Source organism: Hylobates moloch, unplaced genomic scaffold (genome assembly GCF_009828535.3).
Source record: "Hylobates moloch isolate HMO894 unplaced genomic scaffold, HMol_V3 SCAFFOLD_35, whole genome shotgun sequence".
Classification (NCBI taxonomy): domain Eukaryota; kingdom Metazoa; phylum Chordata; class Mammalia; order Primates; family Hylobatidae; genus Hylobates; species Hylobates moloch.
This window is the reverse complement of record NW_026652310.1, coordinates 2,795,324-2,820,538: the sequence shown is the minus strand read 5'-3', so window position 1 is coordinate 2,820,538 and position 25,215 is coordinate 2,795,324. Positions and strand designations below refer to the sequence as shown.

Here is a 25,215-nt window from a genome sequence, read left to right as displayed (position 1 = left end):
CATTGTGGCAACCTAGAAGGGACCCAACGTGTACATGTGTACTTTATCTCTCTGAATTTTCAACCACCCATGGTTTATTCGAATTTCCAATAGTGTATTCTTTTATTTACCACAGGTCCTGGAAACTAAAAACTCTAACTGAATTTCTGAATGTGTAATGGGAGTAAAAGAGTAATTTTCTCTAATTCATTCATTTGAGTTTCCATCTGGTCAAAATAGTCTCACATGTTTGTCAATATTTTGAAATGAAGTATTGCAAAAGGTAACATGTAGAAGAATAAGTAATCCAGTCATTAACAAGGGAGTACACTACAGACATCGAATAAAGAAGCTTCATGCAAGCAGTACTTTTTTCAGGGGAGAATATTATAGTCTCTCCCTTAGAATTGCCTTAAAAATGTGCCCAAGAGGCAGCTTCACAGTAGATTAGCATTTACTAACTCCCAATCTAGTACTGAGCTGCATGATTAAAAGGATACTAATTGTTATCATTATCACATAGATAATATTTTAAATGTTTAAATCTTAGTACTTTTGAATCTTAAGAGAAATGGATAAGGGAAAAAAATTATAGAATTAACTATAAATATTTAATATGTCTGTACATCAAATATAGGTATAAAACCAAAACATACAAAATAGATAGGAAGCACATATGGCAAAGAACAAAATGTTACTAAGAATTTCCATAAACCAAAAGGAAAAAACAGTCCTATATAAAAATTTACATAGGACTCAAAAATGGATAATTAAAAAAAGAAGAAATGGCAGTGGCTCATGCCTGTAATCCTAGCATTTTGGGAGGCCGAGGCAGGTGGATTGCCTGAGCTCAGGAGTTCAAGACCAGCCTGGGCAACGCAGTGAAACCCCAACTCTATTAAAATACAAAAAAAAAAAAAAATTAGGCGGGCATGGCGGCGTGTGCCTGTAGTCCCAGCTACTTGGCAGGCTGAGGCAGGAGAATTGATTGAATCCGCGAGGTGGGGGTGGCAGTGAGCTGAGATTGTGCCACTGCACTCCAACATGGGCAACAGAGCAAGACTTTCTCTCTTAAAAAAAAAAAAAAAAAGAAAAATAACAAACATGAAAGTTAATTTAACTTCTCTAAGAATTAAATAAATGTGAAATAAAATAACAACTTTTTCGTCTATAAATTAGCAAATATAAAGAAAATATAGGAATCACAGCTGATATGAATAGAGTTTGTTTGCACATACATACACTGCTGAGTAGATGTTTCAAAGTCTTTCGGGAAGACATTTTGACAGTTTGTGTCAACACCCTTAAAAGTATGAATTTCACATCTGGATATCAATTCTATGGAAATTACCAGAAAGATGGAAAAATATGTATGTACTGAGGAATTTGTAAAAATGCCATCTATAAGATTCGGGACAACTCAAATGCTGAATACAGTGGAATATTCTGAAGCAATTTAAAAATGTTGATAAATAATTTTTAATGACATGCAAAAATTATAATATATAATACGGGAGAAAAGGATATAACAAAATATTATGTATACTGTGTATAGTCATGTACCTTGCATAAAAAGAAAGAAATGAATCAGAATATTTTCTGAGTATTGAGATTATGAGTGGTATTATTTTAGCCTTCATGTTTTCCACATCTTCCAACATTTGTGCAAGAAACTTTTTTTTTTTTTACAATCAGAAGATATTTATGATAATGAAATACAATTTAAAACTTGGGTGATTTGTGAAGCTGTGTATTGTATAGTGAAGAGAAAATAACAACTACTGTCATCCTTGCTTCTGTTGTTAGTTCTGAAGAAGATCTACTGAAGGAACTTCATTTCTGCTGTTTGCCTTGGCCATGATTGGGAACTTCACGTATGGACTCGGTGTGGTTTTAAAGGCACCAGCTGGTAAGTGTCACAAGAGTACTTACTTTGTGCATCATCTTCCTTGGCTTATTGTAAGTTTTGGAATCTTATTCCTTAACTTTTTTGTGTCTTTTGCCGTCAGAGAATAAACATGTATAGATACTTAATATATCGCCCAAAAAGTGTGTGTGTGTGTGTGTGTGTGTGTGTATATATATATACACATATATATCCACATATACATATATATACACATATATATCCACATATACATATATATACACATATATATCTTCTAAGAAGTGTAAATAGCTAATGCGATAGCCATTTCATTATTATATTTGTAATATTCGTTTATAAGGAAAGTCTTCTCTTTCCCAAAGTCTCCTAGATTATTATTATTCTAGCAAGGGATCAAATTCAGGTGAAGATTTCTTGGTTTCTTTGGTTCTTCTGATAAAAAAGAAAAGTGGGGCCAAGATTAGAAGCATTGAAATTAACACATCTTAGATATTAAATTTTATTAAAATTATAATAGCAGATATTAAGAAAAAACCATAGCTTCTCTGAAAATCTCTACAGAGAACACTTTGAATTAATAAATGGCAACTAATGCCTTGCTTTTTGTTGATAAAAGTAAGTCTCATGAATTAATATTTTATGGTAAATAAAACATTTAGAATGATTGGTTAATGAATTTAATGAAAATTGGCAATAATGTTTAAAACTACATTTATCATTTGTATGTAGGAAACAAATACGAGAGTGCTATTGGTTCTCAGTATCTAAACTTACTTGTGATGGTTAATACTGTCAACTTGATTGCATTGATCCTGGGTGTGTCTGTGAGGGTGTTGCCAAAAGAGATTAACGTTTGATTCAGTGGGCTGTGAAAGGCAGACCCACCATTAATCTGGGTGGGCACCATCTAATCACCTGCCAGTGCAGCTAGAATATAATGTAGCAGGACAAGCTGCAGACAAAACCCCTCAGACACCAAGTTAAAGAAGGAAGCGGTTTATTTGGCCGGGAGCATTGGCAAGACTCCTGTCTCAAGAGCCAAGCTCTCTGAGTGAGCAATTCCTGTCCGTTTTAAGGGATCACAACTCTAAGGGGGTCTGCTTGAGAGGGTTGTGATCGATTGAGCAAGCGGGGGGTATGGGACTAGGGGCTGCATGCACCCATAATTAGATTGGAACAGAACAGGACAGGGATTTTCATAGTGCTTTTCTATACAATGTATGTAATCTATAGATAAGATAACCGATTAGGTCAGGCCCAGGGCGTGGTGCCGGGCTGTCTGCTTGTGGATTTCATTTCTGCCTTTTAGTTTTTACTTCTTCCTTCTTTGGAGGCAGAAATTGGGCATAAGACAATATGAGGGGTGGTCTGCTCCCTTATTCCCCACTTTGAGAATCTCACTCGATAGTGGGAGTTCTCATTTTCATTCTCACTACCCATGTCTTCTTGCAAGACAGATCGATAGTGATTCATATAGTACACCTGTGCTGAAGCATTTTGGTGAACTAAGGTAGCAATGAAGCTTTTTATCATTTGAAGAAGTACAGGTATCAAACAAGGGAGCAGTAAGCAGGTTCCTATTACTATTATAACTCATAAGAGTTTTAAATCCTCCTAGTGCTGGGAACCATTTTCCAAACATGGCCCCAGGATCAAATCTATGCCACACTTGCACGGGCACATGTGCTAGTTCTTTCATATCTCTAACTATGTCTTCAACTACTTGCCCTTGATCATCTATGTGTAGACAGCAATTAGTAAGGTTAAATTTCCCACAGACCCCTCCTTCAGCTGCTAGCAAGTAGTCAAGAGCCAATCCATTTTGATAGATAGCATTTCTCATCTGAGTTTCTTGCTGGGCCAGAATAGTCAAGGCTCTGCCAGTTTTATTAGTGATTATTTCTAAGACAGCTTGTAACCATATGATTTGGTTGATCTTGTAAATTGGGGTCCAGTATCCCCATGAGCCGGCTTGTGCCCAAGTAGCAGGCCCATAATATTGTATGATTCTTTTGGGGGGGCCATTCATCATCTTTCCAATTTCCTGTAGCTATACTTCTCTTTTCACGGGAAGCATAGACAGGGAAGCCCAGGAGTTCGCCTGTTTTTATGGGCAGTAGGAAGAAAGATGGTTTAATAGTGCCAATAACACAATTACCTGCCCACTCGTCAGGTAATTTGGCGTAAGGTCTATGCCCACTTATCTGGTATAGTCCAGTGGGGGCTGTCCAGTCCTGGTGGGACTCCGGGTGGGTCCACACGGTTTGCAACTTTGGGAATTTACTAAATGGATTCCTCTCTGTGTGATTTGAACTCCACCAAGTGACAGTGTTTGTGGTACCATTATACAGTTTCTGTCCCAGACATCCTACAGGGTAAGTCATCCTACAGGGTTAGTGAATTCTTTTCCTTCTCTAGCTATGCAATATTGTCCAATAATTGGGGCTTTTAGGACCCAGAAATTATCAAGGTGATTCTTTTGAGCTGGAAATTCATTAGGAACTGGATCTGTAGGTACTAATTCTTGGGCTTCCCATGACCATTGATCTCCCATTACAGTTCCTCCACATACCTAACATGAAGTGACGCTGAGAGACTGGGCTACATGCTCGGCTAATTGCAAAAACAAATTTCTTGTTTTTCCTGGAATTTCTGGTACTGACACATTTAGTTCATCATAGAAAGTTTGAAACACTGGCTCAGGAGAGCGTTTGTAAACTTCTCCTCGAACCAAGATATTTACTCGAGGATCCAGTCCAGCCCCGTCGACTCCTAAGGTCACACACTCCCCTTTTTTCCAGCGAGGATCAAGGGGATTGGTTATTACTAGCTCTAAGGGGTTACATTGTCCCTTAGTACAGGAAGGGCCATTTTTTTCTTTCTGAAAGTGGACAGGATCCTTTTCATTTTTTATCCAAGTGGCCCAGAAGACACAAGACTAGTATCCACATTCATTTCCACACAGTCCTAATTCATAACAAATGTACTTATATTTGGTCATATACCCTTTTTCCCAACTAAAAGAGCCGCATCTCCTTCCTAACTTATTGCTATTAATGACAGCACAGGCATCACATCCCAAGATTATGCGTTTGGGCACCTCTTTTTCTTCTGTTCTGGCTAATACTTTACTTGTATCATTTAGGAGTCCTCACCAGTCTTCAGTCCTTAATCTCATTTCAAAAAATGTGGACATGGGAGGCTCAGAGGGGTCATAACACACATCTGGTCAGTCGTTTCCTCGGCTACATACCTTGTACTGAATGTCATTATATAAACTTGTTCCTTTTAAAGTTCCTAAGCATTCACAGTAACTATAGAACAGAAAGATTGTTTTAACTTGTTGCCCTACCTCAGTAACCTGATGTATACACTGAGAGCAGACCTCCCTGCGGGGAAAATCAGTGGGAGTTTTTACTATACAAGTCCAAATTATAAGGAAAATGAGTCCCGTGATGATTTTCCTCATGCTTCGGCCGTGCGTAGACCAGTCAGCTTCTGGGTGTGACTGGAGCAGGGCTTGTCATCCTCCTCAGAGTCACTTTGCAGGGGTTGTCCGGGCTCGGTTTTGCCTCCCAGGTTTCAGCGGCTGCAGGTTTCACACAGCTGTGGTGGATCCAGGCTGGGATTCCTTCTACCATTACAGCCATGGGGGTGGTCAGGTCTGAGGTCCTTTCCACCGTGGCTGCAAAGGGCCTACGTTCCAGTTCTTGATCCACACTCAATCACCCAGAGAGAAAGGGTGAACTGGGGAGAATAAGCTGATGGGACACCTCTCATTTACCCATTGAGATTGTTTGTGTAATTTTTCCTAAAGCCTGTAGCTGTCGCTGTAATTCAATTTCACCTAACTTTCAGGGAGTGCCTGGAAGCTCCCGTAGTATAGGAGGAGGCCTATGATACAGTATTTCATAAGGGGAGTATCCTGTTTTCTTAGAAGGGGTGCATCGAATTTTAAACAATGCCATAGGAAAGGCCTGTATCCACTTTAATCCTGTTTCCTGACATAGTTTCCCTAAACTATTTTTGATAGTCTGATTCATTCGCTCCACCTTTCTGGAACTCTGAGGTCGGTAGGTGGCATGTAGCTTCCAAGTGATTCCTAATGCCTCTGCTGTCTTCTGTACCAAGTCAGCCACAAACGCCGGCCCATTATCTGAGCCGATTCATAAGGGCAGTCCAAACCTAGGAATAAGATGTCGGAGAAGCACATGGGTTACCTCGTAGGCCTTTTCAGTTCGTGTTGGATAAGCCTCCACCCACCCAGAGTAAGTACACACAAGAACCAGCAAATACTTGTTACCTCCACATTTCGGCATTTCGGTGAAATCCACCTGAAGATCCTCCAAAGGAGCCACTCCCTAAGCTTGTATGCCAGGCGGAACAGTGGGGCCTTGCCTCACATTGTGCTGTTGGCAAGTAACACACCGTTGTGCTACTGCTTTGGCAAGGGCTGGCAAGTGTGAGATGTAGAAGTACCGGGCTAACAATTTTTCAAGTGACTCTTGTCCTAGATGAGTGGTTTCGTGCATGGCCAATACGATTGTGGCTCCCAGCAACTGCGGCACAGCTACCCTCCCATCTGGCAGTCTGATCCATCCTCCTTTTATTACTTGCCCCCCTTCTGTGTGGATGAAGTCTTTTTCTTCCTTAGAATAGGTAGGTACCAGGTCAGGTGTTTGAGGGAGTAAGGGGGCTGCTACCAGTGCCTGGTAAGGGGTAGATGCTGCTTTTCAAGCTTCTGAATCAGCTCGAGAGTTTCCTAAGGCCATTGAGGTGGAGGCTCACTGGTGTCCCCTGCAGTGCATGACTGCCACTTTCTGAGGTTTCCACACTGCCTATAATAATTGTAGAATTTCTTGTGATATTTTATGTACTTTCTCCCAGAGTTTAACAGGCCCTTTTCCTTATATAATTCTCCATGCACTTGGAGGGTTAGAAAGGCATATCGAGAGTCAGTGTAGATGTTTACAGTCTTACCTTCACTGAGTTCTAGAGCCTGAGTTAAAGCAATGAGCTCAGCCCTCTGGGCTGAAGTGCCCTGTGCCAACGGTTTGGCTTCAATGACAGCATCCAAAGTTACCACTGCATATCCGGCACATCTTTCTCCTTGTGGGTTGATGAAGCTGCTCCCGTCCATGTATAACTTCCAGCCTACTGATGCCCATGGCTGGTCCAGAAGGTCAGGTCTGCTAGAATAGACTGAGTCCAACACCTCTACACAGTTATGCTTGACTGGGCTCTCTGATACTGGGAGCAGGGTGGCGGGATTTAGGGTGTTACAGACTTCAATAGTTATGCGGGGATTTTCACATAGCAAGCTTTGGTACTTGGTTAATCTAGCATTTGTTAGCCAATGATGTCCTCTGATATTCATCAAAGTTACCACAGCATGGGGGCCTTTATATTCAGGTTTTGCCCAAGGGTTAGTTTATCTGCTTCTTGTGCTAACAGGGCTGTTGCTGCCAGGGACCTTAGACATGGTAGCTAGCCTTTAGAAACCCCATCTAATTGTTTTGAGAGATAGAGGGCCCCACAGTCTGGGTTAAAACTCCAACTGCCATTTTTTCTCTTTCTAACACATAGAGTGTAAAGGGCTTTGTCACATCTGGTAGTCCTAGGGCTGGGGCCAACATAAGTTTTTCCTTTAACTTACAGAAGGCTTGTTGTTGTAGAGACCCCCATTCAAAAGGCTCCCAGTCGCCCCCCTTTGTAACCCCGTACAAAGGTTTGGCTAGTACTGCAAAGTTTGGAATCCATAATCTGCAAAACCCCACAGCTCCTAGGAATTCCCTTACTTGCCTTCTGGTTCTAGGTTGCTGTATTCATCACTCCAGTAGGCTGCAGACGACCTGCTTTCTTTCTGACCCCAGGCTGCGCTCCCCTTTCCGAATAGTGAATCCCAGGTAGCGTACCTGCTGTCTGCAGATGTGAGCTTTCTTCTTGGACACCTTATACCCACAGTCCTCCAGGTGCCGAAGCAGGGCATCCCTCCCTTTTGCACACCCGACTGCCGTGGAATGTCCCAGCAGAAGGTCGTCCACGTACGGGAGCAAGATGCAGCCTAGGTGTTTAGCAGGAAACTTTTGCAGGTCTCGAGCCAGGGTCTCCCCAAAGATAGTAGGGGAGTTCTTGAACCCTTGGGGAAGCCGAGTTCAAGTGTACTGAGTAGTGACACCTGACTCCAGATCTTCCCACTGAAAGGCAAACAGCTTCTGGCTCTCAGGAGCTAGTCTGATGGTAAAGAAGGCATCTTTTAAGTCCAGACAGGTAAACCAGCAGTCCTTAGCCGGCAGCAGCCCTGACAATCTGTAAGGGTTAGGAACTGTTGGGTGGAGAGTCACTGTAGCTTGGTTAACCAGGCACAAGTCCTGTACTGGGCGGTAGTCCTTTGTCCCCGGCTTATGGACAGGCAGGAAGGGGTTGTTCCACGGAGCCTGACAAGGAACTATAATTCCATAGGCTTTCAAGCACCTGAGATGAACCTGGATTTCTTCGAGAGCTTCTCTGGGAACCAGATAATGCTTTTGTCTAATTGGTTGGGCCCCAGGCTTAACTTCTGTCAGTACAGGGGCTTGGTTGACTGCCAGTCCCGGAGATTATCCTCTGCCCATACTCAGGGCATCACTTAGCTAGAGCTGGTTTTATCTCTTGGCCTGGCTCGGTTAGAAAAAGTCTCCATTCTTCTTCCCGGGGGACTGGAAGGGCCATGATAACTCCTGTTCCCGGTAACTTTAGCTGTAAAGAGCCCTGTTTTGTAAAAGAGATGGTGGCTTTCAACTTGCTAAGCAAGTGTCTTCCCAGCAAGGGCAAAGGATAGTCAGGCATGTACAAGAACTGGTGAACTATCTCACGTCCCCTCACCGAGCAGGTCTGTTGTAGACAGAAAGCCTGCTTAGTGGAAACTCCTGTTGCTCCGATTATATCAATGGTTTTCTTGGATAAGGGGGTGACCAAGGTGGTCACTACCGAATGTTCAGCACCAGTATCGACCAAAAACTTAATGTTCTTGTCCCCAATTGTAATCCTGACCATGGGCTTCTTGGAGGCTCTTGAGCCCAGTCCCCTTCAGTCCAATAGCCCTTCAGCCAGATTGAACAAAGCTCCCTCGTCTTTATCTGAGGCCTTTTGTTCCAAATCACCTTGCTTTTCCTTCAGTTGGGGACACTTATCTTTCCAATGTCGTATTTCCTTACAATAGGCGCATTGGTTATGTTGCAAGTGTTGGCGATTAGACTGGGTATTCTTCCTGGAACCCCCCATTCCCTCTCCTTCTGGGGGAATTCCCCTAATGGCCATGGCCAGTAAGTTGGCGTTTCGTCTAGCCTGGCGTTCGCCTTCCTTATGGCTTTCTCTGCGGCTTGTTGCATCACTATTCATAAACCCTTGATAGGCTATTTCCAGTAACTGTGAGGTACTCATACCCGCAAACCCAGCCTGTTTCTGAAATTTTCTCCTGATATCTTCTGTGCTTTGATTAACTAAGGCCATGTTAATCATTCGCTGATTTTCAGGGTTATCTGGATCAAAAGGAGTGTACATACGGTAAGCCTCAAACAGACTTTCATAGAATTGCACTGGAGTCTCTTCTTTTCCTTGGATGACCTCAGAGACCTTATTTACATTTGTAGCCTTTTGAGCCCCTTTCTTTAGACCTCCTATTAATGCCTCACGGTACCGTCTTAGCCTCTCCATGTCTGGTCCCTCATTCGGGTCCCACTAGGGGGTCTGTTCCTGGCAGCTGCATTCTTATATATTCTTGGGGGTTTTGGTAATTGGCTGAGACGTGCTCCTATAGCCACTTAGTTGCCACCTGGAGCACCTTTTGCCTTTCATCTGTATTAAAGAGGTACATGAATAGCTGTTGGCAATCAGCCCAAGTAGGATTATGAGTCTGTATAATAGTTTGGAGCAAGTCAATTAAAGCTTGAGGCTTTTCAGTGTAAGATGCAGTATTATTTTTCCAATTGAGGAGGTCAGCAGAGGTGAAAGGTTGATACACAAAGGCATGCCTTTCCATCGTGTGTCCGTCCTCATCTACCCCAGTATATCACTGCTCTCTCAAGGGCATTTGGATTCCAGTCTTAGGCCATAAGTGAGCTGCCAACAGAGGAGTTTCTCCTGCTGCTTCACTTCCTCTTTTGCCTGCTCTGGGTGGTCTAGGGGTGTGGTTATCTGGTGGAGGTGTAGGTGCTGTGGGCTCAGGGGTGGGGAGCCCTTCCTCTCGACAAGGAGCGGGTACTGCTGGTACAAATTCCTGCCATGATTCTTCTGGTATTGGGTCGGACAGAACTTTTGGTGCTGACTTCCCTCAGTGGGTGGAGCGAGAACCTTCCTTAACTAATTGTCCCTTTGCTACTAGTACTGCTGCTACCTATCCTCTTAACCACTGTGGGGGGGCCAAAACTAGCTGTAACCAAGTGTCTATGTATGGGAACTGGTCTGGGTACCCTGGCTTACAGGATACCTTGTGCCATACCTTTGAGATAAGGGACCTGTCCAGGCTTCCTTCTGATGGCCAACCCACCTCTAATGCTGGCCAGTCTATGTCACACAAAGTTCTAAGTTTTCCCAGTGTCATGGTGACTCCATAGTCTCCCTTAAATCCCTTTTTGAAAATTTTCAACATAGTTCCTAGTGGGATGGGCTTACTTTGTGCCTGACCCATGTTTCCTTGAGACAAAACACCACACTCACACCACATGCACACCACAAAACAAAGAATGGGTAAAAAGGACACACACACACTTTTACAGTTTGCACCAAACGAGAATCAAAACCAAAATCAGAGTATCAAGAAATCCAAGCCAGGTCAAAACCAAAACCAAAGTATCAAGCAATCCAAGTCAAGTCAAAAACAAAAACCAAAGTGGCAGTACAGGCACACCATGGGTGATCAGGCAATGCTTCCACTCAAATGGAGTGGGCAAGTTCCAAAGACTAGTCTTACCAAGTTTCAGACGTCTGGACTCCAACTGCCAGTCCCTTCCTGGGGTTCAGTCACTGCGTTGATCCTCCACGGGGGCCTGCCACACACTGCTCTGGCGAGGCCATTCCACTGGGGCAATTGCCTACTCGGGAGCACTCTCAGGATCTGCGTCACTCAAGCTGGCTGGAGTCCCCCACAGGGATGCTCCACAGGGCAGGCCTAAGCCACCTAAGGGGCTGCCTTGACCGTCCATTAATCACCTCGCTTCTCAGTCAGGGAACCAAGAAATGTAGCAGGACAAGCTGCAGACAAAACCCCTCAGACACCAAGTTAAAGAAGGAAGCGGTTTATTTGGCCGGGAGCATTGGCAAGACTCCTGTCTCAAGAGCCAAGCTCTCCGAGTGAGCAATTTCTGTCCCTTTTATGGCTCACAACTCTAAGAGGGTCCACTTGAGAGGGTCGTGATCGATTGAGCAAGCAGGGGATACGTGACTGGGGGGTGCATGCACTGGTAGTTAGATCGGAACAGAACGGGACAGGGATTTTCACAGTGCTTTACTATACAATGTCTGTAATCTATAGATAACATAACTGATTAGGTCAGGGGTTGATCTTTAACTACCAGACCCAGGGTGTGGCGCTGGGCTGTCTGCTTGTGGATTTCATTTGTGCCTTTTAGTTTTTACTTCTTTCTTTGGAGGCAGAAATTGGGCATAAGACAATATGAGGGGTGGTCTCCTCCCTTAATAAAGCAGGGAGAAAAATGTGAAAAGGAGAGACTGACCTAGCCTCCCAGCCTACATCCTTCTTCTGTGCTGGATGCTTCCTGCCCTCGAACATCGGACTCCAAGTTCTTCAGTTCTGGAACTTGGACTGGCTTCCTTGCTCCTCAGCTTGCAGACAGCCCGTTGGGGTACCTTGTGATCATGTGAGTTAATACTTAGTCAACTCCCCTTTATAGATATATATTATATATATAATATAATTTTTAATATTTTTCATATATATTGATATATGAAATATAAATTAAAATATATATTCATATATCCTATATTTTTCATATATTATATATATATATCCTATTAGTTCTGTCCCTCTAGAGAACCCTGACTAATACAGTACTAAAATTTATCATAGTTCTATAGTTAAATAGAAATATCTCTGTGTTCTTTTGCTCATTGGTACTTTGAGTTTCAAGAAACATACAGGTATATATTTATGATAGGCTTGATAAAATTGGCATAAGCTGTCAGTCTGATTGCAAAATGAGGAATCCAAGGTTTATTTTATGGATTGTCAAAATGTCAAATAATCACTGAAGAATTCTTGGCATGAATTTTACTTTTATTTTTTGGTCTCAGCCATTAAAGAAAATGAAAATGGTCCCTTGCACTTTAGCAGCTCTTTATGATTTTCAGTACTTTGTGACAAATTACTAATGAGTTCACCAAAGATGTTTCTGAGAAGCAGAAAAATAAGAGCCTCATTTAAAATAGAATACTTTGAGGCAGATAATTAGGAATACACTGAGTGAGCAACAAGGTCTGGATGATTCCTGAGCACCTGTGCTCAGCAGGGAGTCCCAGAAGAGAACAAAGGAGAAATCTTGAGTCATCTCTCCTTCTTCAACCTTCTAGTAAGATAGGAATGAGGGGAAGGCAAGCATGAATGGAAGAAAGGGGCTTCTTGCCATTGAGAGACTAGCAGAGAAAAATTGTGGTTAGGTCATAGTGTTGTTTCCATTTCTTTCAAAGCCCGACTTCACCACCACGCAATATATTCATGTAACACAATTACCCCTTAAATTTATACAAATAATAATAATAATAAAACAAATTGGCAGAGTAGGGTAGATTTATGATCTTTTCACTGAACAACCCAAAATTCTGTTTTTATTTTAACTTGATCATATGAATGCTTAATCTTCTGCTCCAGATATGGAGCACATGGGAGGGCATTGTCCTCTAACTGACCTTTCCCAAAATCGAATCCCGTCTAAAAGCTGTAACCTAAAACCCAGAATCACTGGCCTTAAAGAAGTTTTCCCAAGAGAATTAGACCATTCCTTTTTCATTTCTAAATGTATGTGCCTCATGCATGCATTCAGGAAGTGTGGTATCCTTGGCCTCAAGCCTCCCTGAATTTTAGGATACGTGTATAAGCAATAATCTCTCTGTTCCAACTTGATTGGAGCCTGAATCCAATCTCTCCTGAAATTAGTTTCAAATCCAAATTCAATTAAAAACAGATGTTTCCAAGTAGACTGAAAAAAGTCTATAAAGAAAAGGCAGGCTCACTGCCTTGCGAATTGGTTGAATTCTCTAGGTATTTATAATCATAAGGAAGAGAGAAATCAGAGTTGTTCTGGAGAGTTAGCTCTTCCTTTCACACTGAGCCATCCAAGTGCTCGGAAACAGTGTCTTTTAAGGAGGTGTGTTATGATTTGCCAGGCTAGACTTTTCTACCCGAGCCACTTTCTGATTTATTCCAGGTCAGGACAAATTTGAATCTTGGGTTAGGCACTTAATAATTCTTATTGCTGAGAATTAATTTCTACATACAGCAGAAGGGACACATAAAAAATAACTTATTTTCTAGAAGTACTGGCATATCAGGGATTCTTGCACAGAAAGTTTCATTTAGCACATTTTTAAAAACTCCTTCTAAAGTTAGCCTAATGGCAATTCAGAAAACATTAGTGAGTTTTGGAAGGTTTTTTTTCCCCCATTGAAATCAAAACCCCATTAAGGAATGCGTGGTGGGAAGAGGGAGAAGAAAGCTTACTTGTAGACAAATAGTACCCATGAACTTTAATGCATTAAAATGGATTCATAAGTTTTTCAAAGATGAGAAACATGTGTCCAATTATTGTGAGATTCACCACTCCTTACAAGTTCAGAGCAGACAATCCTCATCTCCTTGTCTTAAAGTGCATAGGTCTATTTTCAGAATAATTTTTAACATTAAGTCTGGGCCACCATTTGATTTTTAATCTCCTCTTGTATCCCTGGAATCTTGCATTCCTGGTGTACTTCATCTTTTTTGTGTGTAATAATATCCTTCAGAAATCTTTGATGCATCAGTGAATTAAAAGAAAAAAAATGAGATGTAAGTGCTTGCTCTATTTGTCATTTTTAATACGTTTTGAGCTACTTGATTTATGATTAAGCATTTCTTGGGAGAGGGGAATGTTTAAGGTGGTATTTTGAGCTCCATTTAAAGCAATTTAGTTGTCATCAGGCCTCCTCACCCCATAACCTTTGTAAGACCTTGCTTCATAACTTGGACTCAAACAATTGGCTTGTGTTTCAAGTAGACAAAGCCTTATGGAAATGATACTTGTTAAGTGTTTTTATTGGACATCTGGGTAAGAGTTAGCCTTTGTCAGACCAGTCACAAACTACAGCTAGCCTGACTCCAACACTCTTGGTGACAATTTCTGTTCTTAGCAAACTGTTTCTAAAATTTATTTTAAATTGAGAATGAATGATATTATTTGTATTCATTTTCCCCTGCTTTCTGCTTTGGTTCCTGATTCAGTGGCTAAGGTTAAAAATATTCACTCAATTTCCCCCTCATCTTTAGGTCAGATCTCTTCCCTTCATCCTGTGGGATCCTAACCTAGCATCAGGTGGAATCTCTGTAGCCTATGTTTTGTTCATGTTATGCCAGGATGTTGTGGCTCTGCTAAGAAATGGCAGAGGGATTTCAGGTCCTGGAAGTACTAAGTTGAGCTCAGCCAGCTTGAAAGATAACCAGGATTGTCTTCACTCTCACTGCCTCCTCTCAATGAATCATCTAAATCTAAACTAATATTAGATGGCAGTAGCATAGAACCTCCTCAAAGTCTATGTGATCAGATGAGAGACAGGAGAGGTTAGTACAATTTCATTCTCTTTCCTTTCTTTCCCTTCCTTCCTTCCTTCCTTCCTTCCTCTCTCTCCCTTCCTTCCTTCTTTCCTTCCTCCTTCCTTCCTTCCTCCCTCCCTCCCTTCCTTCCTTCTCTCCCTCTCTCTCTCTTTCTTTTCTTCCTTTCTTCCTTTCTTTCTTTCTTTTTCTTTCTGTGTTGCCCAGGCTGGAGTGTAATGCTGCGATCTTCATTCACTGCAACCTCTGCCTCCCAGGTTCAAGTGATTAAGTGATTCTTCTGCCTCAGCCTCCCGAGTAGCTGGGATTACAGGCGCCTGACACCATGCCCAGCTAGTTTTTGTATTTTTAGTAGAGATGGAGTTTCACCATGTTGGTCAGGCTGGTCTCAAACTTTTGACCTCAGGTGATCCACCCACCTCAGCCTCCCAAACTGCTGGGATTACAGGCATAAGCCATCACGCCCGGCCCAATTCCACTCCATTTCTTAATAGCAAAATTTACCTTATATTTTAAATAAATGAAAGCACTGAAGGCAGTATCCCTTGGGTGATTGTCAGATAGAAAAGACTGAGGAGCTCCATGCAGTATTTTTCATTGCTTGTATGGAATGTTATACCTGGAGAACACTGCACAGCCAGAAAATTAATTCTAGAAATTCCTGAGCCAAAGGCAGAGTATCTCAAATTTGGAGACAAGGTCAGGGAGTGGCTTGGCTCAATATGAAGCAAAAGCAAAATAAATAAACAAAAGGGAGAGGGGAGATGCTCAGAGTATTCAGAAGATGAATTTTCTTCTAGTTTAAAGTGAAAAAAAAAAAAAAGTCTGTTTCCCCAAAGACAATGGATTCACAAGTGATCCAGGGAGCTGACAAGAGTAACACTTCATCCAAGCACGTGATACCCTCCTTGTTATTTTTCTCCTAAAAGTTCTGGGGCTTTTTGATAAGTGTGAGAATTTTTAAGGTGTGTGACCTATGGAGGTGTTGACTGAACTCCTTTCAGTGAGGACACACACCAGAGATCTTATTAAATAAAGTTTTCATACTCACAAGCCCTTAACTTTGCCTAGATGTGACTTCAGAAAATTGAGATGTGAATGTCATCCCAGTCTACAGTGATAACAGTGTTTTAAAAAGTTTTTTAGTTGACAAAGCTGTTTTACATATAACACCTGAGACTTGCTGTTTTTTGGAGGAAAGGCACTTGGTGAATTCAAAGAGAGCACAGCCTGGTCTGTGCTTTACCAAGTCCCTGTACTAGTAGCAACTGGAGAGTAACAAACATGAACAAATAGAGCCAAAGAATTCTGCTAGAACCAGCTTTGGCCTCTTTGCACCTCAATTTGCTAGTCAATAATGGAAATAACTGAATTAGATCTTTTTTTAAATAGTCTTTCTGGCTTTAGAATTCTTTGTCTATTCTCTATATTCAACTCAAGAGGTCTTTTTTTTTTAAATTTTTTTGTTTTAATTCCTTTGGTGTAGGACTTAAAGGAAAATAAGCAAGCCAGGGAACATACGAGGAAGGCAAAGATAAGGAAAAGGAAACAAGACTGAAAAAGAACTTGGAGAAGAACAAAAGGAAATAAGCTTATAGATAAGTAATGGGGTGAGAGAACTATGAGAATTGGATCAATTTCCTGTATCTCAGATTTAATATAAGGGGGAAAGACCTGATGATTTGCAATGTAATTCTGTAAATCATGTCAGAATTAATAAGCCCTTTAATTTTTTTCCTTAAGAAGAACACACTATGTGACTGCACAGTTCATTCCGTACTAGAGGCAGAGGACACGACGACCCAATTTGGTGGTGGTGCTGGAAGGAGAGCCATTACCTGCTAATGAGGGTGAATCCTAAAGCCTGCACTGCAGCCTCTGTCCATGGTGTATTGAGGAACTTGCTGTTTTGACACTTTTCTTGGTGAAGGGATGAGTTCTTGCCTTTTCTCCCTGCAACACATTCATTCTGTAACGTGCTGCCCCAACCACAGGCATCGGTGACAGAATAAAGAACATGTTTGGCCGGGCGCGGTGGCTCACGCTTGTAATCCCAGCACTTTGGGAGGCCGAGGCGGGCGGATCACGAGGTCAGGAGATCGAGACCACGGTGAAACCCCGTCTCTACTAAAAATACAAAAAATTAGCCGGGCGTGGTGGCAGGCGCCTGTAGTCCCAGCTACTCTGAGAGGCTGAGGCAGGAGAATGGCGTGAACCCGGGAGGCGGAGCTTGCAGTGAGCCGAGATCGCGCCACTGCACTCCAGCCTGGGCAACAGAGCGAAACTCCGTCTCAAAAAAAAAAAAAAAGAGAACATGTTTATCATTAAGGTTTTCTGCAACTGAAAAATTGTAGTTGATCTGAAAATCTGTAGAAATTACTATCTCTGTTTCTAACTTTATTCAATGGTGGTTCTTTATTTTTTTTTTAATGTACAAAAAATCGCCCAGATGTGTTTTGTATGACACCTTGGTCTCTTAAAGCAGACTCTGGTTGAATGTTGTTGCACATACTTTCTGTTGTAGGTAATTATAAAATGTCTTGTTTCCTATTGATATAAACAAAACATATTGATAAACTGTGGATTCAACTCATTCTGGAAAAGATTGCAAGCATTTTCAAAATGCAGGTGACTGATGCAGAGTAGGTTCTTTGCAAATGTTGGATGAAACGCTGCAGAGTGGACTTCAACCTGTGCAAGTAGTCATGGCTGGGAGGAGACCCCAGTGCAGACATTCCTCCTCAGGCCAGCAAGGTGAGGGAGCTGTGATATAACTGTAACCACTTATCCAGAAAGTATGTCTCTGTTATGACTGTGTTTCACAGGCAGTTGCCCTGAACTCTTTGTTTGGAAAGAAACTGTATTAATCCTCAAGTCTGTCAGATGCTGCCCAGAACTTAGCAAGTCATAAAGGCAGCTCTTGAGTCTTCTTTGCTTATGAAAATCACACCTTGATACAATCCTTCATTGACATGGCAGCTTTTTCAGTAGTGTTCCTATTAGCTTGTGCAAGAGGGATGGGTAGTTGGATGATTGATTGAAAAGTTAAATAAACTGAAGAGTCATTTTTTAAAATCCTAATACATAATATATACTATAAACATTTATTTTAACTTAAAATAATAAATTGTGTATTCATTTAAGAATAATGTGATGTGGAAGGCAAAGTCTTTTCTTGGAGTCTAGGTCTGATATTGGAGTTGTCTTTCATAAACCATATTTACAATACATCATTTGCAATTTCTGGTTTTTGATTTCTTTAAAGTTACGGTTTTGTTAGAGTAGAGTAGGAGCTTAAAGACACTCGTAATCTGAGAACAGAGGCCTCTAGATTATAATTATTATTTTCTCCTGACTTTACAGTTATTTCACTCACACGTAATTCAAGAATACTTTTAGGAGCTCCCTTTTGTCAAGCCTTTTCTAAGGAAACATCTTAATTTTTCATAAACAGTCTCTCCCTTTACACTCATATTTCATTGCATCACACAATTTTTAGTTAAATTATTTAAATATATTAAGTCCAACAGGGCATACACAGGGTTGAGATCAAGCACAACTGATTCTTGGTAAACTTACAACTCAATTGGCCAGAGTAAAAGCACACAAGCTCCAGAAAGCCTGCTCTCTGCTGGCCCTTGGGGTACTAGGGGCAAGCAGAAGGGAGAACTGCAGAGGGCATGAAGGAGACAATTCATCTGCAGAATTTGTAAGTGGGGGCCTGTTAAGCAGCTTCTGGTCTAATAAATTCTTACTATGTATTGTGCAATGTGCTAGTCCCTAATTGGGGAACAAAGATAGAAGTACAGTTGCTGCCAAGTATTGTGTGCAGTAGAGGCTGTCGGCACAGAGGAGGAGAAATCCCTTCTGGCTGAAAGGAGCAACCAGAAGCAAGCTGTTTTGGATTGAATTGTGTCCCTCCAAAAGTTCATGTATTGAAGTTCTAACCCCTAGTACCTCACATTGTAACCACAGTTGGAGGTAGCATTTTTAGAGAGTTAGTTCAGTTAAAATGAAGTTATTTGGGGGGCCCTCATTCAATATGAATGGTCTTCTTATAAGAAAATAAAATTTGGACACAGACATCGACAAAAGGAGGACCAAGTGAAAACACAGAGAGAAAATGGCCATCCGCAAGGCAAGGAGAGAAGCCTGAAACATAGAAGGAGCCAAACTTGCCTGCCGACACCTTGATCTTGGGCTTCCGGCTTCCAGAACTATGAAAAATTAATTTCTATTGTTTAAGCCACCCAATCTATCGTACTTTGTTACAGCATCCCTAACAAAAGACTACAGAAGGCTTCAAGGAGTGGGGAGTATTTGAGGTGGGATTTAAAAGATGGGTAATTTATCAGTAGCCCAAGATGAGAGGAAGGAAATTAGAGGCAGATGGAAGAGTCAGAAAAAGACTGAGAAGTGGGCCAGTATTTGAAATATAAAAAACAGACCAATTGGCTGGAGGAGAGAGCCAGTGTAGGAAAGGAATGGAAGAATAGGCTAGAAGAGGTAGGTCAGATCCGCATGTCTTTGAGGGCCATATGTGGGCAGTGGGGAGTCACTGAAGTCTTTGGAGCAGTGATACAATCAAAGCAGCATTTTGGAGACATTGTCTCATATAGAGCTGTCAGGGAAGGCTGTCTGCTACGTGCTGAAGTCCTTTATGGCTGTCCTTTATGGCAACATGACTTTGTCTGGCTCCCTGGCATGGCTGACTATACTGCAAGGTGATGGGTGGGAGAGGGTCAGGACTCGCTGCGGCAGAACCATAAGAAAGCATGACTGCCTTACTAAATTCCATCCTGCCCTCCCCTTGAAAGAGAGGCTTAACAGACTTCTTAACATTATTTGCTTCTTAGTCGAGCAGGGAGTGGACAATGTGAGTGGCAGAATTCAGGAAGTATGCTTGGCTCTGGGCTTCTTTCAAAAGTCCCAGCCAAACCCGTGAGTGAAGACCTAGGCTTCAGTTCACCTGTGGGTAGATGTGACGTTTCTTACATTGAGGTGTTAAAGTTGAAACAGTGTATTATCTTGCATGCAAGGTAGAAAATAAAGTTCCATTTCTTGCACATCTAAGTTTATGGACAATATTCCCACCTGCTACATTTTTATAAGGAATTTAGAATTTCAGCTTAATTGGGGTTATTTGGGGGTAGTTCTGGGCAGGGACTTGTTTTGGAAAACAGATTTTGTGTCTTTTATTCAAGTGGTTTTTGTTGTTGTTTAGAGCTCAAGGAAATCAAGAAGAAGAGAAGATCCTCTTTAAATTAGATTTGAAAGCAGAAGGCTCTCCTAGAGGGCCCGTGAAATTATTGATACTTAATAAATATTTTTGAATGAAAACAGTAATGGCCATTTCCACAGTTTTTGATAATGCTTGCAGCCAGTTGCATTAGAAGAGGTTTCTCAGACATCCATTGTCACTAACTATTCTAGAGCCTTGTGACATTTTTTCAATGACTGCCCAGAAAAGGCCCTACCAGGAGAAATTATGATTCAGCAGGTCTGGGATAAGACCTGGCTATATCTACTCACAGAAAAATTCTACTGATGACTTTGACATATACTTAGGGCTGAGAAATCACTGATGACATGCAACATTTTAGACTTATAACAGTTCTGAGAGCAAGATTATATTTGATACCAAATAATTTTATATTTTAATCCTTATGATTCTAATTTTAAACGCTTTTTTGGCTTATCTTGGTAAAAGTCTTTGCCAATCCAGGATTCAAACTAGTGACTTCCAAACAACCACTTCTGCTTTCGGCTGTAAATTAAAGACTTTTCTTCCTTTTGATTCCTTCAACCTCTAAACAAGAAACAAACAAACAAACAACCTGAATAAAAGATATAAAATCTCTTTGCCAAATCAAGTCCCTGCCCAGAACCACCCCAACTAACCCCAATTAAGCCAAAATTCTAAACTCCTTATAAAAATGTAGTAGGCGAAAATATTGTCCATACACTTATGTGTGGAAGAAATGGACATTTATTTTTCTATAAGTCAATTTCTATTTCAAGCTCCCATTCCAGTAGGTGATAAAATCTTAGTTTTAGTCAATAATGAGTATTTTCTACCTGTCTCCTAGGGATTGCTGTAAGTTGTGGGGAATTTAAATCATAGTAAGTCAAGGAGGTGGCGGTGCTCAGGAGGGTGTCCATCTCATCCGGATTATCATTTTTCCTGCTGGCATCCACTGAAATGTCCTCATTCCCATTTGGTCCTTATTGCTATGTCATACCTCACACCCCAGTGCAAGTCTTTGGGTCTCCACTAATTTCCAAGCATTTCCAAGACATAAGAGACTGAGCCTGCTCCTCCCACCCTGTCCTGTGCAGGGCTAAATTATGTGGTCACCTCTGGCAAATTTATGTTGATACAAGAGGCAGTCACCTCTACCCTGAGATCTTGCTACTCCCCAGGCTTTTCCCAGGAAAGAGAGATAGGTTTCCTCTTTTATCAGGTCTCCAAGCCTCTGTGTGTTTGCAATTGCAGGCTTCCTCTGTTAAGGCCCCCAGTATCTACTCACTCCTTGCTGCTCCTTCCTCTGCTATGGGGAGTATTTCCTAATCTCTGGGGCAGCAAGCCTTGCACTTACACAACCAAGCATCCTCACAGATTTTTTCATACTGTTTATGCACAAGTGTCTTTTCAGTTTTCCTTCGAAGATTAGACTTTTGAAAAATCAGAGAACATGCTTTGATTTTCTCTTTTAGGCACCATCACTTGTTCCTGGATGCAGTAAGACACTCAGCTGAAAGCATGTGGGTAACACTAAGGAGTAATGGGAATAGAAGGTTAAACCTTCTCTGAAATGCATTTGATTTAGCCTTGGCTGAAATTGTGACCAAAGCTAGAGGATCACAAACTTCAGCACTCAGTTTCATGACTAATTTTGAAGAATGGGAGACTATCAGCATAGGAATTGGTAAATATGAAGCACTGAGTCAGCCAGAAATCCTTAATCCCCTAGTATACTTAATCCCCTAGTATACTAGGGAAATACAAGAAGATTATTTTAAACACACTAAGAATATAAACAGCAAGATTAGGATGAAGGTCTCTTTTCTTCATGTTTATATTTCTTCTGTTTCTTGTCATAAAATTATTCCCTAACTGGTTTGCAGTAATTTCCTTGGAGAAGTACTGACTTTAAACTTTTATTTTTACCTCCCATGGACTATAAGTTTAACTTAGAGACATGCTTGCTTGGAATGGGAAATTGCATTTACTCACTGTAAGTTTGTGAAAGGAAATTGAATTTGATAGAATGTTTATTACTAGAAATCAAGTCACTCACCTAAACGTGTAATGTACACACCAGCTCTGTGTCCTCTCTAACTTCATTCTGTTATTTTACTCTTACATAAAGGTCTTGACTTCATTTAGTTAAAAAGCCCATCATTTAGCTTTTTCCTTGTAATCATGTTGGAAAAACTCTGAGACTTAACAGAAATAGTTTTAAAGAACAATATGAATTTAAGTTTTTCTCCACTAGTGAAAAAAAGGAAATACCAAGGACAGGGGGAAAACGTTGATTAATACTTCACACTGTTATTCTGCCACAAAAGCTTAAATAGCTTTCTAACATGTCTTACTGGCAAAAACACAACTTCAGAATTGTGCCAGTAATGGGGACATGAAAAAGCCACAGAAAAGCGGAGGAATTAGGACATGGACATAGTCAGTTTCTCAGGTTTAAAGTGCCCAGTTCTGTCTTGGTACTTGGGGTGATACTACTGTAGAAGAAATTGGTAAAATCCATTCACATAAATGCATTGGTCATGATCTACTTATCTCCTCCACTGTTACATAAGATTTATGGAAGCTGATATTTTGTCTATTTGTTGGATCCCAGGATATCCTATAGAAGCATGGTAGGCAGTCAATTAATATTTGTTAAAAAAAAAAAAAAAGAATGAATAGCTTCTCCCAGGAGTCTGGGTAGACTTCCACTCTATATTTTTTAAAATGCTGTAGAAAAATGGCAAGTCTTTGTGCAAAGGTGTTAAAGTGGTTGGCATGCCAACATTAACCATGGCTGTCCTTAGAGCAAGAGCCCTTCCCTAGATTCCTGAAACCACACACCTCGTTGGTCTGACATAGGAATTCTATGGAAAGCTCGCTTTGTGTCTGCCCATTTTTTAGTAGGTGAGCTGCATCACTCTGTCTAGTGGGACACACTTGCATATTCACAAATTGGTATTTTCCTGTGAGTAGTTTACGTAGTTTTGCCATATGAATGGTCGGTGAATTATCTGGATGAGGCCTGGAGGAAAAGGAGAAAGAAAACATCCAAACCACTTTCACTTGGTAGTATATCTCCACAAGGTAACACGTCTGCCACGACTTGAAGAAGGTGGAGACATAGCTGTGCTGGGTCACTATGAAAGGACATGATTCTACCTTCATGTCTTCATGTCTTTCCTTCCATTACCCTATCATTGCCCCTGAGCCTCTCTGGCCTAATTCTGAACTGACAAGTTTAAAATTTATTCTTCATATTTTCAAATGTTTAAGACATATGCAAAGAATAAAAATAACTCTCCTCTCCCTTTTCATTGTACTGCAGCTCAGAAACTAGGTAGTAAAGCTTAATGTTTAGGGCAGGAGCCAGGGCACACAAGCACACACCTGTACATCTGCATTGTTTTGTGTTTAGTAAAATATTGAAACTAAATTAACACTGATGATTTAAAATGGCATCTCTAAGTGTAAAATTTAACATTATTTCAAGACTGAGAAGCTGAGCTTCATAATCTTTACTTTTTGTTCTGTTTTGTTTTTTAGTATAAAAGCTAATTACAATTTGGTTTGAACGTTAAAGTTTTTTTTTAATGTACTGCATCTACAGCACATTTTAAAATTTATGATGAAAGAATTTTGGTTCGTAATTATCATCATATGTGTTTATAATTCATTATAACTTGTTATTCAATTTACTTTTCAATGATCAAAAAGTTTTTATTAGCAGCATGTTGACTACTATAAACATATCTTAAATGTACAAAGTTATCTGGTCTCATCCAACTCTCGCTGTATCAAGTACATTTTTTAAGTGAGTAGAGGTGCGATGCCAAAAAGTCTCGTTTGTGAACAAGCAAATCTAGTTCACAAAATTTTCATGGAATATTGGCAAGATTTTGCAAGTTGGTATTTTGTTTTGGGATGGAAATCAGCATTGTTGAAATTGAAATGTAAATATTGAGTAATATTTTATTTTCAGTGTTCCCTTCTTTCCCCAGGATATTCCAACCTCAGTTATTCAAAGACTCCATCACCAGAGAGAAAGGCAGATTGTTACTTTGGGGGGTCCTATGCTCTGTATTTATCCCATATTCTTTCAGATAAGTGAAATTAGCATATCTGGGTATTACAGTTGTTTATGCCATACTACTATAAATACTTCTAAGAGAAGATTTATCTTGACTTAAGACTTGGAATTTTGTTAAATTAATGCACAAATGTATATGACCATAACTTAATTATGATTTGTATATTAGCTGAGTCAAGCGGCATACATAAAAGCAATGAAGGCTTCTTGGACATTCTACACCGAATTGTTTAGAGTTTTTTAAAAATTTATCTTTCTATTTTCCAATAGTGTGGTAAATGTAAAGTGCTTAGCACTTCGCATGACACATGGTAGGGCCTCAATAAATATTAGCTAGTATCATTATAAACCATAGAGGCCCTGTTACGTGGGAGTTTGTATCTCTCTCTTGACTAATAGAAGCACTTTGCAGATGATATGTCACACAATCTAGAAAGGTAGTGCTTAAAGGAATAGACTTATCTCCTTATTTTACAAATGAGGACATTGAGGCCCTAGGAAGTTAAATGACTTAGACAAAATCACAAGGTAAAGTGGAAAGCCCAGGAGAAATCCCCTGGCCTTGAGCCTGTTGTGATTTCTACCACTATAGATTAGAACTTTTCAAAGTGGCACCTGCAAGTGTCTTTGAGCAAGGCCTCAACCTCCAGCACAGCTCTTGCCATCTGCAAACACCAGGGAAGAGCAAGATTGAGTTACATGGCTTGGAAGAAGAGTGAAACACCCCACAAGACCCAGAGAAAACTCCGCATTCATTTGCAGCTAATTTTAAAGCGCAAATAAAAGTACAATCTTTGGAATCACTTTATCTTTGGTCAGGCAAATGTTTAAAGAGCAACATTATATACATCTAGGGTAAGAACAATTCATTAATTTAGATGAATGAATTGTCAAAAGGTTGTTTTGCCTGTAAATGTGAGTAAATTGAATATCAAGTCATCATGAAATGTAAACACGAGATAATGTTCCTGTTTCATTTTCCTTTTTCCCGAAAACATGGGTAACAGAGATCTTTACATCCAGCATTACTTTTGGAAAAAAATTAAAGTATGCAGTGCTTCTTATGAAGAAAGTTATTTCCCTCACTTGATAGGAAATCTGATCCAGAGAAATGAGGGGCCATGGAGATTATGTCCTGAATCTGGAGTTCATGATGAAAAAATATAAGTCAGTTTAAGTTCTGGATAATTGATAGTCTATTTTTAGATCAACATCTC

The 25,215-nt window shown here is 40.7% G+C and overlaps 1 protein-coding gene across 1 annotated transcript in view; it reads left to right on the top strand.

Moving 5' to 3' along the window:
- LOC116463390 (putative uncharacterized protein SLC66A1L) overlaps positions 1 to 24,806 on the top strand; it is a 59,077-nt gene extending 34,271 nt beyond the window's left edge. Inside the window, exon 5 of the mRNA XM_032146468.2 lies at positions 23,910 to 24,806. Within this exon, the coding sequence (XP_032002359.1) occupies positions 23,910 to 24,015 (106 nt within the window). The 3' untranslated portion in view covers positions 24,016 to 24,806. The remainder of the gene's footprint in view (positions 1 to 23,909) is intronic.
- The last annotated feature ends 409 nt before the right edge of the window (positions 24,807 to 25,215 follow it).